Source organism: Mus pahari, chromosome 2, assembly GCF_900095145.1.
Source record: "Mus pahari chromosome 2, PAHARI_EIJ_v1.1, whole genome shotgun sequence".
In the NCBI taxonomy this organism is placed as follows: Eukaryota; Metazoa; Chordata; class Mammalia; order Rodentia; family Muridae; genus Mus; species Mus pahari.
This window is the reverse complement of record NC_034591.1, coordinates 72852128-72869885: the sequence shown is the minus strand read 5'-3', so window position 1 is coordinate 72869885 and position 17758 is coordinate 72852128. Positions and strand designations below refer to the sequence as shown.

Sequence of the window (17758 nt, the reverse complement as noted above, 5' to 3'; positions counted from 1 at the left end):
AAAAATGATCACGTGTCAGGCAATGTACTTGAACATGTGAGACATTACAGGCCAGGATAATGGGAGAATAACCAAATCTTGCAAGAAAGAAGATGGAAGTGATTGTGTGTGGTTTTGACATATAGATAGAAGTTCACCATACTGGGAACAGAGAATGGGAGGGAACACTGCTGATGACTGAGAGCACATGGGGATGAATAACTGGGGACAATATTTCAAGGCATAGTGGAGGGCTTTGGGAGGTGGACTCAGGCCTCAGGAGGTGGACTCGGGCCTGGGAGGGTGGGCTTGGGTGTTGAAACACATTCTTTTCTTGGGAAGGATGTAAAGCGAATGATGATACAGAGCTACCGCAATCGTAGCCAGTGTATTGGGAGCCTCGCTGGGGCAAGGTTCAGTGGCGAGGAAAGCAGCTTCAGTGTTCACACCACATAGAGAGAGGCCAAACCACAACTCCAAGTGCTTCTAGAAACGAGGGTCTGCTCGTCCCACGAGTCTAAGCTTCACTTCTGCCAGCAGCCTACATCATCATCCAGCGCACCAACCGCACATACACACAGTTCTTATCAGCCCTGTCCTATGAGCAAACAAATGCAGGGAGACTCCACAAGGACCGAGTTACTTTCTGTCCTCACTTAGCCCACACAAGTAAAATAAAATCCGAATGAGGGGAACGTTGAGTTAGACAAACATTATTTTAGGCCCACTGCCCAATTTCCTTTTGAGGATGGGCCACTGTTTATTTTTGTGGCTGGTGTGTTATTCTGTTTTCTTTTGGAACCCGAGGAGAGAACAGGTTCCAGCGAGTGCTAAGGCTGTGCTCATGCTGTTTGGGGTTGATGTCTGTCATCTGCCATCTCAGTGAAAGACCCTGCACCTTAAAATGTCACCAAGCAGCCCTTTCCATTTTCTGAAATCTATTGATTTTTTTTCAAAAATACCCTTTAAAGAGAAAGAACTTTTCTTTCTTTTCTTTTCTTTTCTTTTCTTTTTTTTTTTTTTTTGCAAACTCAAGGGCAGTAACTAAAATACTCCAGACAGGAAGAAAATACTCCAGACAGGAAGAATGTTTGTCCAAGACTATTATACTGGGCATGGTCTGCCTAGAATTCAAAAACCACACCAAACAAGATGGTATTACCAGAGATAAGGCATGTTTGACAAATGGTCCAGGAATGGGCATGTCATAAAAACATGAGGAAAGAAAGTTGTCAAGAAAGTCCCAGGCAGGCAGCAGGCATCCTCACTTGCGTCTTTCAGGATGAGCAGGATGTTATTGTCTCACATTTGCTGAATCTGGAAGGCACGTCTCTCCAGTGGTTTTTGGAGCAAATGTTTTGATGGGCCAGCGTAGACACCGCCCAAACATACAATCAACTTGCCCAGACTCCATCTGTAAGCAAATGCTACTCATGATGTGCTGTGGTAGGGAGATTTAACTTTTTCTTATCAGTTCATATCAGAGTTACTCAACCGCATCCTTGCTAACAATTTTGGTCTAGAAAATTCATGGGTGTGGAGGCAGCTGTCTTGGCCACCACAGGGATTTATTTTTTCCCCAGCATCTCTGGCTGTCTATATACCAGAGGCCTACAGTATCCCTTAAGGGATAGACCATAAATGTCTCCAGACATTGCCAAGTGGTTCCTGGTGGGGGTCAATTCAAGCTTGAGATCACTGATACAGAACAAAACCATTTTGCCTCTATTATTCATACTAAAAACAGGAACCTGATTCTTTCGTTTTACTTAGAAAAGGATTCCAGGCCCAGAGCCACTTTCTAGGTTGTTTAATGTGCATATAAGAGTGGCTTTGAGTTGCCAAAAGATCCTTCTAGACTCAAGTCTGTGTTTTGGAGGTCCAGGGTTCACTATAGGAGGGGAAGAAAATTAACCTCAGTTGTGCAGAAAGCTAATAGCATTGTCAAAGTGTTCAGGATTCTGTGGTGGATTGTCACCCCTCCCCTCCCCTCTCCTCCCCCCCCCCCCCGACCCCACCACCAATTTACTGTGTTTCCCACAATTGTGTGACAATGAACTCATGTTTTCCCTTTCTGCAGGAGCAGATGAAATTCTGACCTTGAAGTGAACCTTCTCAGATGTAAGGAGATAGCAGGAGGGAGCTATGCCATCTGTAACAGAGACACTTTCTGCTTGCTTGCTGAGGCTCGCTGCACAGATGCTGTGAGAGAGGTCTGTGCTAAGACAGGCTCTAATGGGGCACCAAGGATCCCTAGAGTCATTTGTCGGTAGCTTCCCTGGGCATTTAAAATAGAATTAAAGATGTGGCCCTAAGGTAAAGCTTGAAGACTTGGCCTTGTTGACAATAATACTTACACTGAACTGCAAGCAAGGGCTCAGCTTCAGGATCACCACCCCAGCGGCTGGTCAAGATGAAGAGCAGGGGGCAGCAGCTACACTTTGGAAGTGGGACTAAAGCATAGGAAAGAGAGGGTTTGGAAGTGGAGCTATGCTTTGGAAAAGTCTAAAACATCACTGGGGATGAACCCTTTCACAGATCTTTTTGAACTGAGATAGTCTTGTGCTAATTTTTTTCCCCTTTGATCAACAATTACTTCCCGCTGAGGTCTATAGCCATGCCACCCTGAAATTGCTGGACTGTACCTGATCTCAGAAGTTAAGCAGGGTCAGACCTAGTGATTGCTTGGGTATGAGAAAACAGGTGGCTCCCCCACTCCCTGGACATGGTCTCCCCTCCTCAGTGATGTAGACAGAGAGATGAATAACTCTGCTGTGGGCACTGTCCTGGCCTCTCTGTATGTTACTGGTACACTTTCAGATGATGAAAACCACATCTTCATCTCCAGATATTGCCAAACGTCCCTCTGTGGTCAGCAGCTCCGTGACTGTGAAGCCCTTGGCAGAAGAGTGCACTTCTGTCTCCCTCAACACCCTGGCAGCGGGCACACAGACAGCCTGTGTTCTGTATTGGTGGAGTAAAGGCATAAATGGCTGAAGAGCTCTCTCCTCTGAATAAGTTTCAAAAGGAGTCCCCTTGTATGAATCGTAACCACTGGTGCTCACTCTTGTGTCCCAAACAAAACACAAAGGCCTTATTTCTCTGGGTGGCAAGTGCCAGAATCGGGCATTTAGTCATTCGGGATAGTCCTTTTGAATTTTGTGTTCTTTGGATCCAGACAAAGTCCATAAAAAATTAAAATCAGTTAAGGCCTCATTAGGGCCAGACTCTGTGCTGGTAACTGACACCGTGCAGCTTCGTGGCTAAGCCATGTCCTGGTGTGGCCTAATGTGGGCGCCCTGGTAGGATTTGCATCAGAGCCCTTCTCCCTTCTGAGCTCTGCTGGTCTGTGAGGGGTTTGCAGTGACAGTGACGATGACATCCTAACGTGCACAAACAGACCAGCTAGGTGGGAGACAAGCTCTAAGACACTTGGCCTCATGAGGCCCTTCTCTAAAAACAGTTTGCACACTTGACTGAAATTCCTGCTGTGAACACAGCTCCTTTAGACCAGTGGTTCTCAGCCTTCCTACTGTTGCAACCTTTAATATAGTTCTTCATGCTGTAGTGATCCACACAGGTTTTTTTCCTGTTGCTACTTCATAACGGTAATTTTGCTACTGTTATGAATCATAGTGTCAATATATGTGTTTTCTGATTAGGTGACCCCCGTGAAAGGGTCATTCAATCCCAAAAGGGATCTCGACCCCTAGGTTGGGAACCATTGCTTTAGATGAAGGTGTCATGTGACTAAGTCCCAACAGATGTACATCTTGGTCCTCGTGTGGGACCTCTAACAGCAGGAGCGGGGGCTGCTCTGACTCTGTTGCCTGGCATTGGATCCATTTCCCTTAACTGGATGGCCCTGTCAAGTCTCAATAAAAGATGTGCCAGTCCTACTACAACTTGATATGCCAAGGTGGGTTCATCTACATGGGAGGTCTTCCCTTCCTCTGAGGAGAAAGGGAGGGAGGCATAAGGGGAGAGCAGGTGAGAGGGAGGGGCTGGGAGGGCAGGAGGGAGGGGGAAGCTCCACTCCAGTCAGTATGTAAAGTAAATAAATAAATCAATGAGAAAAATAAAATAGGACAATTGGATTAATTAAGTCACCACAGAGACAAACAAGCTCCTCCTTTTATGCTAAGTATATATGTTACAGTTCAGATCTTAAATGTTACCCCTGAAACTTGTATTGGAGGTTTGGGCCTCAGTGATGGTGTTACTGGGAGGTAGTAGAGGCTTTGGGAAATAGAAAAAGTTTTCGTTATTTGGGGGAGTTAGATCATTGGGCATGTATCCTTGATGCTATTGAGATTCGGCCCTTTCCTGTTCCTCTGCTTGCTCCCTGGCTGCCATGAGGTAAGCACCTTTGCTCTGACATGTACCTTGATCCACAGTCTTACCTCAGTCTTACCTCAGGCCCCAGACATGACAGAAGCAGGAGGCCATGCACTGAAATCTCAGAAACCACGAAACAAAACAAAAAAAAAATCACCTTTCCTCTTTTTAAGTGGATTGATTTCAGGTATTTTGTCAGTGATGGAAAGCTGACCAATACAGGCCTTATATGAAGAGCAATAGTAGTTAATCACAGAGACCTAAGATAGGACCTTTGAATAACTTCCTACATAGGTTTATCAGAAACCAGCTCTGAGTGGACCAACACAGCACTAGCATGCAGTTTGAAAAGTACTTGTGTATTGCATGATGCGAGGCATAACTCTAAAAGCTTTTGCATCGGTTGGATTTTATTTCTATGCAGTGTTGTTTGAAAAGCAGCTACGCTCTGTTCTCTGGAGCATCTGAGAAGGGCGCTTTCCCAGTGTTGTGTAGTGTTCAGTGTTTCTATTCATTTCCCATAAAGTTCCGAAGTCTGGCATGGATGAGGGTCCCCCTGCACCCCAGGAACAGACATGACTGGGAAAGTAGGCTTGTTGGGAGGTGAGGTGGCAGGCTCTGCTGACAGATCCCTATCTCAGATATGAATTCAGACAGGTGCAAGCCAAAGCTATTTGCTGATAAGTGCAAAACCACAAATGTGCATTCTCATTATTCAACAATGACTCAATGATAGATATACATAACTATCTTCCAATAATAAATCAAGAAAAATTCAGATTACAGTCTATTAGAAGCCAACATAAGTAAAAAGCAGATGTAAAATTTAGGTAGAAAATACAAATTACAAGTAGTTAGTGGGACCCTTGGTAAAAGTCCGCTTTCTTCAGATAGTGACTTACTCCTAACAGCCCCACGGCTGTATTTACAACATGGACCTGTTTTTAGAATGTGCTCCTAACATTCTTGCAGAGAGAAGGAAGAGGGTAAAGCACCCAGGGTGGAAGGAATGAGTAACAGAACAGTGAATGCCTCCTCCGCCCCAGCCGCTCACTCTGCAGGACAGAGGCGGGAACAGTGTAACTGAAGCCACAATTAGTGACGCAGCTCCTCCAGGGCTTTGAAGGTTTTAAAGATGCCTGTGTAAGCCACAGAAGAGAGGCATGGTCCTGTCTGTCTCACGGGTCTGCCCTGGGACAGCGCGATATCTTCTGTGTGGTTTTTCTTTCCTCTCTCCATAGCACACTGAGTGTTTTGTTCTTCTACCAATAGATCTTAGGTGCAAAGTTAGGAAATAAGATTCAATCATCCTTTTCAAAGTATCTTTAAAAGTAATTTTCCATTCAGACATCTAAGTCAGAACAGACTAGCATTGGTTTCAAAGGACCAATGACCTATGTACACATGTTTTTAGCTCATGGGGTACATCCCCCAAGGAGCTATTTCATACTAAAGTACTCAAACAGCATCTTCAGAGCAAAGCCATTGGAATTTTGGAGAGGAAGGAAAGGGATTTGCAAATCCAGCAAGACCCATCCTGTCCTGCCTGGGAGTACATCCACAGGATACCCAAAACAGGGGTTTCTGCCAAAAGTCAGAAAAACACTGTCTTAAGGAGAGAGAGGATCACAGAGGTTAAAATAGAAAATCATAAGAAGGAAATAAATATGGACATTTCATGTTCCAAATCAGACCTTTTGCTATTCAGTAATGTGAGAAAGATTAAGATGGAAGATACCCCAAGATACTCTCCACCTCATGGCTAAATGCATAGGACTGAAGGCTTCCATTCCTTCCTTCAAGGATAGCAAGCAAAGGCCCCAGCTTTGTGCTCTCCAAACCCAGAGGCAGACAGACAGACCGGACTATGGAATGGAAATGGATGCTTGCACACATATCCCTAGGAAGGGCTGACCCCCTCCTCAGCAGCAGGAGCAGAAATGGTTCCCTTTTCCTGCTGTTCAATCGCAGTCCCACAGTCAGTGGTCTCAGAAGGGAAGAACTCAACCGAGAAGGACAAGCCCCAGTTTGATTCTCCGCCTATTTTCCTCCTGAATTCCGTGTCTGAAAATCCCCCAGCTCCACACAGCATCACCCATTTGCTGAGGCAAATCTTTAACATGGTCCGTCCCTCCTTCCCACAGCAGCATCCCATTCTCAGTTTGTCACTGGTTTCCCCTAAGAACAATTCCTGGACAACATAGCAGGACAAAAGGAACAGGCCCTAACTTTCTGGTGGCAGCTCACATCCAGAGCTGGTCTAAAAGGAAGATAGTTGATGGGAAAAGCCACTTAAAATCCCATCGGGTCTCCCTATCTTTTTGTTTAGTCTGGAGGGCAGGGCCAAGCTTAACCAGGCTACGACGTGCCCCTGACCCCAAAGTACACACACAGGCTAGTGAATGGGTTTTCTCCTCTCGACATCTGCAGCTGTCTACACAGAAACAAGCTCCTTAGAATCGCTGAGAACAAAAGACAGAACAGCAATCATAAACCAGACAACTGTTTGCACTGTCCTGTGGATGGCAGTGACCCCACTTCGGGGTGGAAAAGTACTGCTAGGTTCTGTGCAAAGCACTTCTAAATACCACGGACTGGGGCTTCCTTCTCATTGGGCATGGAAGCCTGAAGAGGAAGTGGGCCTGGGTCCCAAAACCAAGTCAATACCCGTACAGGTATGAAGGGCAGCAGCGCAGAGTCAGCTGCTCCAGCCTCCACTTTGACACAAGGCAGCAAGGTTATGTGGAAAACCCAAGAATTTGCTGCCGCCTGCCTTTATGACCGCGTGGAAGTGATCAAGGATCCTCTCCCACTCCCGCCCCCTTCCCACGGCAGCAGGAAGTATGCAGACTCTTACCTTGAAGTTGTGTGTCTTCTCATAGTTGAAGTGGTTGTCGTTGTGTGTGAGGGCAGCTCTTCGGACCAGTGAAGAGATCTGTGAACAGGCAAAGAGCTTGAGAGGAGACCAGAGAAAACCACCTTTGAGTCCCACCTTGACGCCAAATGCAATGGCCAGCAGCTCTTGACGCTTCCTGCTGGGTTTGGACTTCCGAACCACAGTGCATTTTCTCTCATTTTCCAGCCACAATTCCTGAGAGCACATGGTGCTTAGAGCTCAGCTCTCCTGTGGCAGCTCTCTGGAGCCAGAGGGGTTTGGGGACTGCTGCTAATGCTGGGCAGCAGACTTGAGGCAGCTGCGTTCTGTCTGCAGAGGCCTGAGGGGCATGTGACCTGGAAGGGACTGTCTGAGTGATGGAGGGGGCTCTGGCTGAATGGGATGGGCCTGCTTTGTGTTGGTTCTTAAGGCTGCATCGCATGAGCCTGAAACAATAGCACACATTCATATCTAGCAACCCCCAGGATATCCAGTCAGCACAGGGGATCCGGGGAGGCAGCAATGTCTGCAGCACACACAGATACACAGACACAGACAGAGACACAGACAGAGACACAGACAGAGACACAGACACAGACACAGACACACAGACAGACAGACAGACAGACAGGCACGCACGCGCACGCGCGCGCACACGCGCGCACACACACACACACACACACACACACACACACACACACACACACACGGTCATTATGATGTTCAAAGTCAGAGCTGTGTCCATTACTCTGGGCCTATGAACCTCGTTCTGGGCTGACCTCCAGCAGACTAAACCTTTAAACCCAGATGATTCTTTAATCTTAAAGTGATAAAGTCACATCTATCCTAGAAAAGCTGTCTGGTACTTGAAAACCTTATCTTTATTCTTTTACATTTATCGAACTACAACAGTCTGAGTCCAAGCAGTTTATGGGAGATGTACAAAGCATTTGATTATGGGCTCAGCCATCTCCAAGGTGAGAAGGTCAGAAGCAGGCTGCTACACTGCAGGATCCTTCCCTGTTCCCTCATCCCCTCTTGCCACTCCCCAGAAATCCCACAACTGTACTACATCCCCTTAACTAAAACCCAAACATCACTTGCTTTTTTTTAAAACAAAGCATCTCAGATGAGCATTTTGTTGGCACCCCAGCCTATCTTAACGCCCCTTTTGCTTTTTTTTGTTTGTTTGTTTGTTTGGTTTGTTTTGTTTTGGTTTTTCGAGACAGGATTTCTCTGTATAGCCCTGGCTGTCCTGGAACTTACTTTGTAGACCAGGCTGGCCTCGAACTCAGAAATCTGCCTGCCTCTGCCTCCCAAGTGCTGGGATTAAAGGCGTGTGTCACCACACCAGGCTCGCTTTTGCTTTTAAAAGCATTGAATGGCCTCTTTTGGGATCATAATTTTGGTCCCAAGTCTCTCCATTAATAGAAGTGGGGAATCATGATGTCTTGGGAGTTCTTTAATGTAGCTAATGCCAGACAGAAAGTAGAATCAATACTTTAGGAGCTAGAAAGCCAGGAGAATACAGATGGCTAGAGGAGAAGGATGATTCTAGAATGTCATCCTGTTGAGACCTGGCCTGGGGTCGGAGCAGAGGCCCTCCAAGCTGCCCTGGGTCAATTCACCAGACCAATCCTTTCCCTGTGTGAGTCTCCACTTCCGTGCCCCATCCTTTCAGCTTGGTTCAGAAGTCCATTCTCCCATCTCACGTTGCTGCCTTTTATCTGAAACAGCAACCGACGTTTGTCACCCACAGGAACTTATGCTCACAATGTACTGAAGTACATCAACTCATTTCATCTCCAGCAGATGGGTATGAGGGCTGGGATATTTATGCCCATTTTCTGGACAAAAAGACGGAGCCACTGAGAGGTAATATAATTTGCTGAAGGGCACATCAGTAACAGAATCAAGACTGGAGTGGAAAACATCTTGCAGTCTCTGAGTTTTGGGATACAGTACTCAAATGCTAGATCTTGTATCCACATCCCCATATCCCCAAACACTTTACCTCAGATATTAACTCTGCCTCTTCCTGTTGTTATAGTCACTGTGATCAGCACAGCTGCTCTACACCCCCTGCCTTCCCTTCCCTGTGATCAGAAAATGCCGGGCTTCTCCATGCTGATGCACGTACTGCTGGCATGGTGAGCCTTCACTGCTCTCGAGATGCAGCTCATCTCCTCTCTCCCCACAGACCCTAGAAAATCTTTTCCACCATATTTAGCTTCTCCATGTGGTAGCTTGTGCTCTCCTTTAGAGTCTTATGAACACACCGACATTTGATTCTAACTCAAGGGCCACCTTTGCAAAGCAAATGTTCCCAGACCTCCCACTGGAGGGGTGCTCTGCCTTCCAGGGTTCCAGTCTTCATTGTATTTATCCCTGCCTTGTATTAGAGAGGTCAGTGGCCACTCTGACTGCCCCCCACAATAGACCAGGAACTCAGGAAATGCCCCTGTGCCCCATCACCTTTGGTTCTTCCTGCAAGGCTCTAATGGGATTCCTTGCTTGAGCAGCCAATGAACAAATACAGCCCTAATACATGGAGGAAGCCAGAAGTCTAGAGAAAGGGGAACAAGCATGCCTCACATAATCTCACATTCACTTTAAGATCATCACTGCCCCTACATCCAGCTTCTGAGGACTAGGGCCACCCAAGGCTGCTCTCTTCTAATGGCTCCTTTCCTTGATTTGGTCTTAAAGTTCAGTTGTCCCTGAAGGAGCTGAATGGAGGTTTGGTATACCGTATAAGTGTTTCCAGGCTTAGCCTAAAGGTAGCAACTTGGAGGCCAAGGTGAAAGATCTTTTCTCAAACCTTCATCGCTAGTAAATGAACAGAGACCATTGGATACAAGAGCTAGCTCTTCAGTGTCTGATAGGCCAAGTGTCTGATTATACCATTGGAGAATCAGATTAAATAACCCTTTATATGGGAGGCAGGCAGTAGAGTGTCTCCTCCTCCTTGTGGTGTACTGCTAGTTGAATATAAGATTTAATTTGTTCTCTTGTGTGTGTCATTACTTGTAACCAGCATTTTAAATTTCGATTCGTGACAGTGACTTCATCTTTCTTGAACAGTTTCCAGAGCCTTTATCCAAACACAAGATGCCTTCAGCCACAGGCAGGCACCACACACAGTCCTTCTGTGAGTCCTCTTTATAGGGAGCATCAGCTTCCCAAGAGAATGGCAGCTTCAGAGATAACCCGAGTCACCCTCTTACTACTGAAAAATGCTTACAAGAATCTCTTGGGACCATCACTGCCCCCTGCCCCCAGGAAACACCTCCCACAGGGCCCTTTATCTGCATATCACAGGAGATCCTCAGCCCTTACAATCTCCAAGGCACTGGCCTCAACACACATTGGATGCGGACAGAAATCTTCTGATCTACTCTTGCCTATAAGGAGACCAGGCACTTTCTCTCTATGTTCTTCTTAAACCTGGGTTTCCTCCCTGGACTGCTGACATTTGGGCCAGCTTAGTCTTCGTCCTGAGGGTCTGTGCTGCGTGGTGTAAATTGTTTGGCAGCTTGTGCTGTCTCTTCACTAGATGCCCGTAGAAACCCCGCTGCGATGGCTGAAGGACATTGTTGAATACTGCCTGGCCTGCCTCCTGTGGGTCTTGCCTGTCTTACATTAGTACCATAAACATTTGAGTGTGTTTGCTACATGCCAGAGTCTGTGTTAAATACATCTCATGTTTGAATTCACTAAAGATTTATAAGCCTACAGAGTGGTACTGTTCTAATTCCTTCTATTCTACAGATGAAAACACATGAACAATGAGCTTAAATTCCAAGGTCTCAAATCTGGCAGGTGGGCAGTCTGTTATATCTAAGGAAATTTAGGCTTCCCCTTCCACCAAAGACCAGGTCTTACTTTTTATTATATTAAACACACATAGCAAAGATTTACCATTTGGCCACTTTAACATAAGCAGACTGGCGTGTGGTCTGGAGGGGTTTTCGCCCTCCCCATGTCCTCTCAGAAGAAGTGTCTACTAAAAAGATTCCTTAGGCAGTTAAGTGCAGCTATAAATACCTGACAGATACACTCAGTACATCCAGATTCCCACCCTCCCCCATAATGAGAATTGGAATCCTATGTTTAGAGTCTCTCTCTCTGTTGTTTTTCTCCATGTTCAGAATCTTGCATCTAGGAAGGAGTCCAGTAGCAAGAATGCAATGAGATGTTGTCAGATGAAGAAGAGAGAAGATGGGTAAGTAGCTAAAAAGATGTGGGGACCAGCCATTTGGGATGCTTAGCATCACCGAGGAAGTGAGGACCTTAGATGTTTATGAGCTCACTGGCTGCTTCCCCACTCATTCTTGACAAGCCAATCTCTCAGTCTCCAGCAGCCACGACCCTCTGATCTTACCTGAAGATTTCTGAAGTAGTAATTTACAACTGGCTTATTATTTTCCTACAGACGCCATGTGTGTCCTGGTGATGCATTGGTGTGTTGAAGAGTGCCTGTTGGTCCCTTGATTCCAGCTCCAATGTTTGTACTCATGGGCCCTTTACACTTCTTTGCTAGAGTCTGGGTCTTCCTTAAGTGTTTACAACCCAAGACACATCCATCTACAACCACTCTCCTGACTCTACTGCTCTTGCTGCCTCCTGGCTGTGCAGGAAATGAAGCTCCTGATTACACATGCTGGCCAGGGAGCCACAAGGCGAGGTCCCTAATATCTTACTGGTGTTTGTGGCAATTACAGTATTTAACATTAGTTCGTTATTTTCCTTCAGACCCCAAGAGTGTCCTGGAGATGTCTGGGGAGAAAATAGTTGATGACTTATGAAAGGTCTGAATGGAGCCAGTGATTCTATTTCCAGCAGTCTCTTAGGCAGCTCTGAAGACAAAGATTTAAATAGACGTGTGTGTGTGTGTGTGTGTGTGTGTGTGTGTGTGTGTGTGTGTGCCTAAGAAAATGCTAAAACATTCAATATAGGGAAAAGGTGAATGAACGATGGTCCAATCAGCATTATATACCATGTAATGAGTTATTACATACACACTAACCAAGGTGATCAAAGTAACCTCAGATGAGAGGATCCGCCCACACAGACTGTCAGCGGAGGAACAGTCTGTTGAACCAGAGACAGGCATGTTCCCCATTTTAGTAAATGAAATGGACCAAAATATTTCCCTCACCTTAAACTTTGGAACATAAGCAATACTTTCTCTTGATAGAGAATTGTCACAGACCTCTAGTTTCTTCTATATTTTTCTGCATTTTCTATAATTATAGCTTAGTTCTATTAAATAACAATTATTTTTGAAAACTATATTGTATGGCTTCATGAGTCATGTGGTATGTATACATATACATATACATACACATACATACATAATACATATATACATACACACACACACTCACTCACACATATATATAAGCTATTCATATCTGAACTACACTTGGTGTTCATTCTAAAACTTCTTTTTCTTTGGGAAAAAAGGACCCAAGCTCTATGGCCCCTTGCCACATAGTTACTGAACAAGATCTAGAAATAGACCCAAGTCCTAATTCTCCTGTCTGAAACTTAGAGTTCCACACAGCTACAGAGTTCCCTGGGAGAGTCAGCCACACACTGATAGCCTGGCACTCTTTCTGATTCACTTTTAAGAGTACCAGGCCCGGGAAATCTGTATCCCTAACACTTCCCCTGATGATGCTGATGTGCCTGGCTCTGGAACCCCTGATTTATGTTTTTCATTCAGCCTGTGGCATTATCTAATACGAACCACGTAGGGGACAGGTAAACACCCCACACTGTCTCAAGGCTCCCCCTCAGAATGATCACACCCAACTGTCTGAAGAGAGAGCCCAGTGCCTTAGACATCTCCCAGGGAAAGCAATGTGCTTCTAGAATCGAGAGCCCTCACTCACAGGCATCTCAAGTGTTTCAACTTACATGGACTACTAGAAAAGATGGAAAGATTTTAAAAAAATTGCTATTGAAGAAACGGTTCCTCCCCAAAGGAATCAATATCTTTTAAATATCAAGTCATATTCATTTATATATATATATCATCCCATCTCACCCCACTTCTTGAAACCTCTATTGACTCTTAAGAGAAAAGCAAAAATCCATACCATAGTTTCCCACAGAGGTGGCTGGCCCCTGCCACTGCCTAGCCTTTCCTCTCACCACTTCCCTGATGTTACCTGGAGGACTGATAACCAACCATACACCTAGCAGTGTGGTTTTGAAGTTATAAATCATGAGCACCCCCCAAGCTGGCTGGCTTTATGAGCTCAGGCTCTCTGCATACTTTTCATCACAATTAAAGGCCATGCCATGTCACTTGGCACCAAGCGGCTCCTCGCTGCGACTTACCCAAACTAATGTTCCCAGACAAACTCTCTGGAGGCAAAGAGACCACCATAGAGGCTTATTACTGTCACTTTCAAACACTGATACAAAATCCAGGGTCTGTGATCTTTGGGGTTTCTTCTGGATTGTGATATGTAGTTGTTATCATTACAAGAGGAAGCCCTGGAAACGGGGGTAGGGATCTGTGTGTAGGTCAGGCTCAGAGTCAGGAGGCCTAAGGAATAAGACTAGGTCGGTTTAGGGCTTGAGAAATGTCATTCTGTACCTTGGAAGTAATAAATATAATCTATTCATCTATCTATCCATCTATCTATCTATCTACCTATTTATCATCTATCATCTACTTATCAACTGTCTAATTTTGATGTCTTTCTTATTAGCAAGGTAGGATTGACGTCATTATTCTCTCTTTGTAGGACAGAAGGCCGTGCTGCTCTAAAGCATGTCTTTGGAGTTAGGCTCAGGAACCTTCATGGCCTTTCCCATGGAAATCCCTGGATTTTCAGTGTTACAGATGAGCAATCTACTGACACAAGGACTAATTTCCCTTCTCTTTTCCCGAGAGCTCTTTAGAATAAAAATTTCCAACACTTAGAAATGTAACTTGAAAACCACCTGTGGTATATCTATGGACTCTACTCCAGCATGCTTGCAGGCTTGGCCTGGCCACCAAGAAAGTTGTATTTTGTGGAAAATGAATACACTCACTTTCCAGGAGTGTTTTTAGTTCATCATCGTGTATCAAGATGACTTCTGATTCTGTAAAGAGCCAACGTGCTCTGTTCTCCTCTGTACACTGTGGTTTCATTACCCATGAGCCTAGGGAGCAAGGCCTGGGGATGACCCGGGCAGCCCATGTCCTCCGAGCTCTAGCCCACTCATCCCCTTGCTGTAACTGAGTGTGTCGGGGGAGAGAGTTGGGTCTCTGGGGTTGTGTCCCTGAAGGGGACATTAGGGCCAGGCTTCTTCCTTCTCTCTTTGCATCCTGACTCCCACGTGAGTGGCTCTGCTCCACCACGCCCTTTCTCACTTCACGACTCTGCCCAAGTACAGGCCCAGAAACAATGGAGCTAAGGAACCAGAGACCAAAATCTCTGCCACCATGAGCACAACTAATCTTTTCACCTTAGGCACTTGGTCATAGTACGAGAGAGCCCAATTTGCTGAGCAAGACTCAAAAGTGTGTCTTTTCTTTCATCAACACGGCTAATCCAGATTGCTTGACCCTGTGGATACTGAGCTCTCTTCTACTGTGAAATAAACCCTCCTTGTTCTTTCTAAGCGCTGCCTGGAGTGGTCAACTTACTTCTTTGCTTGTGGCTTCTGTGTCTGAAAGAGGAGGGAGATAAAGTCAACCAAGTCCCTAGACTGCGGACTCATTTCCCAACGGTGGAAGAACTGAGAGAGAGGCTGGGGTAGGCACCTGCACCCTTCCCACCGTGCCCTAGCTAAAGCTCAACAATACTGCTTCCAATGTGTACATCTAAATGCCAGGTTTCATACCTGATGCAGCTCATGCCTGGAGCTGCTTCTCACCTGCAGCCCTGTGACTTGTGGTCCCAGGTGGAGAGGCCTTGGTTCTGATGGCACAGCCCCAGCTGCTACCCTGATCATCCTCTTGGATCAGTGTGGAAACACGACCACCAAGGACGGGTTTCAACCCCCACCTAGGAGTTGCTTCATTTTACTGAGCACAGCATTCACCCTACACTGAAGGGTCATGCAGACTTCTTACAGGCCAGAGTGCCTCGGTGGTCGCAGACGGCGGTTGGATTGCTGATACAGGGCTGTAATTGATGTCTCTTCTATATGACCTGTCGTGACCTGTCATGCTGTTTTTACAGAGACCAGAGTCAGAGATGTTGGCTAACAACTGATGTTTCCTAGACATTTTGATGTGGAAACAAGGGTACTCCACACTGTGGACGAAGCACTAGGGGACACTCCACAGACCACACATTTCAGCAAACAGTTGACTTGGAGGGCAGCTGGGTGACTAGCAATGAGCTTCACATCAGAGCCTGTCCTTAAAGGAGATCTTTAACCATCTTAGCCGAACTTCTCCACTGCTGAACCTACTGAAGCACGGCAGGGTTACCTTTAGGGAGATGGAACACTGCCATCGAAGCTTCTTAAAGGTGTGTCACAAACCGTTAGGCATTATGATGCAAAAGCTAAACTACAAGCAAGCCACGTGCAGGCCAAGGGGAGCAGCTGCCAGCCGGGGCCCAGCTGCTGGTGTCCCCTTGTTCTCTGTCCTTCTCGTGTTCCATATTTGTCTCCTCTATTTGTAGTTTTGTGTTGTCACGTGATTCTTCATCTCTGGCCAAAAGATTAATTGCCTTATGGGTTTTATTACAAAGTAGACCCCAGCTGTCCTCCTCTGACTCTTGCTCCGTCCCTGTCACTGTTACCGAGTTGAGCCAGATAAATTTCTTCTGGAAGCTATACAGTTACCAAATTGCCTTATTTATTATTATTATTATTATTATTATTATTATTATTATTATTTATTGGTGGCTAAGGAATGACAATTTTCAGAGCAGCATTGCAGAATGTGTCTGAGAGAGCTCTGGGGGTTTAATAGAATGTTCATTGCTCTGCGGGTGGAATATGCTTGTTTTTGTTTAAAGATGGGGGGGGAATGAAGGTAACCCACTGGTTTCTGTGTGTGAACAGTCCCAGATTCAAATGACAGAGATGCTTGTTAAATAGTTTTTCATTTTGTCACAAATAAAAACATCTCCAATCCCTACTGTGCTTTGTACAGTGAACAATCACCCACACAAAACAGCCTTTGATGCCGCTCCCAGCTGCGCTGCCGAGGCTCGCCCAGTATAGAGGACTCAGTATTCTGAGCTGCATATAGAGACTTGTGCATTCCACATAGAATTTCAGCTTACTTCTGGCCTCTGTAGTGGATGGAGGCTGGGATTTTCAGACTCTACCATTTGGTAAAACTAGCGTAACAGCAAGTCTGTGGCCCTGCTTGTCCTGTCTTTTCCCCCAGGGGAGTCAGAGTGTGGTGATATTCCATGGCCACAATTGTGGCTACAGCTCTGTGAAGAGCACGGGTCACACCAACATGCAAGGCTGACTCTTCCAGGACAAGATAGTTCATTCTGAAAGGACCACAAGAAATTTGACCTTGGCCCATTTTTAAAGCAAGAAAATTATTCTTGGATAAACTGCAGAAACATATCTTGTCCCTTCTCTTCTTCAGCCAATCTTTCTAAAGTAGCCATTGTTTATCAAGCCCAGGGTTAGATGAGTGAACAGGGTGGTCAGTAAGCAGATAGTAAACACAGAGGGTGATGTGCTAGAAAGTCACTATGGTGAGCAAGGTCTTAAGGGCTAGGAGATGCTCAATAGCTGTTGGGTAATGGCCTGCAGTGAAAAGAGGAGGACAGGAGTGTAAGTCCAAAGAAGCCACATATAATCAGGTGTGCAGCACACATCTGTAATCTCAGCAGCACACATCTGTAATCTCAGTACTCCCGTGGAAGAAGAGGCAGAGAGAGGAGAATTCTTGAAAGCTTGAAGGTCAGCTAGCCTGGACTATATAGTGGTGAGCATCAAAGAAGCCAGAGCCTGTCTCAGATAGAGTAGAAGTCTGGGTCTGACACCTAAGGCTGTCACCTTTGACCTCCACATCCATGCCATGGAGTGCTTGCGCGTGCGCACGCGCGCACACACACACACACACTTGTACACACACACTCACATGCATGTGCATACACACACATACGCACACAGGCGCACACACAAAGGCACACATAGCCACATGTAGACACATCCACATGTGGACACACCCACATGCACATGCACGCATGCAGAACAGAGGTAGTAGTGACTGAGATGTTGTAAACTTAGAAACAGTGAAGGCTCCCCTGCTCAGATTTTGTTAGCAGCGGAGGCTGAAGCTAAGGCCAGTGGGATTGGGGTTTCAGTTTCAGCTTTCCCCCCCCCCCCCGGTGGAGAAACTGTGCCAAGTGTCTCAACCCTTTGTGCCTCATTATCTCAAGGTTCCCTGCACACCACAATAGTAGGTCCCCAACACAGGAGTAAAGGGGCAATTTAAGCTCTGCTGCCGATTGTGTGCGTTCCAGGCGCACGCTCACGAAGGCCTCAAGCAATGCTGAGAGTCTTCTTCTATTGCTCTGCCCCATGGTTTACACACACACACACACACACACACACACACACACACACACACAC

General features: G+C 46.0%; 1 protein-coding gene across 2 annotated transcripts in view; it reads right to left on the bottom strand.

Annotated features, from left to right (window-relative positions):
• Chn2 (chimerin 2) overlaps positions 1-17758 on the bottom strand; it is a 262148-nt gene that overhangs the window by 19909 nt on the left and 224481 nt on the right. Inside the window, exons 1-2 of one of the 2 annotated variants that reach the window (XM_021191636.1) lie at positions 15245-15606; positions 7175-7252 (exon numbers count right to left, since the gene is read on the bottom strand). In XM_021191636.1, coding sequence (XP_021047295.1) covers positions 7175-7252; positions 15245-15262 — 96 coding nt within the window. In that variant the 5' untranslated portion in view covers positions 15263-15606. Of the gene's footprint in view, positions 1-7174; positions 7253-15244; positions 15607-17758 lie in introns of those variants that run through there. The other variant, XM_021191644.2, reaches the window with a different exon arrangement.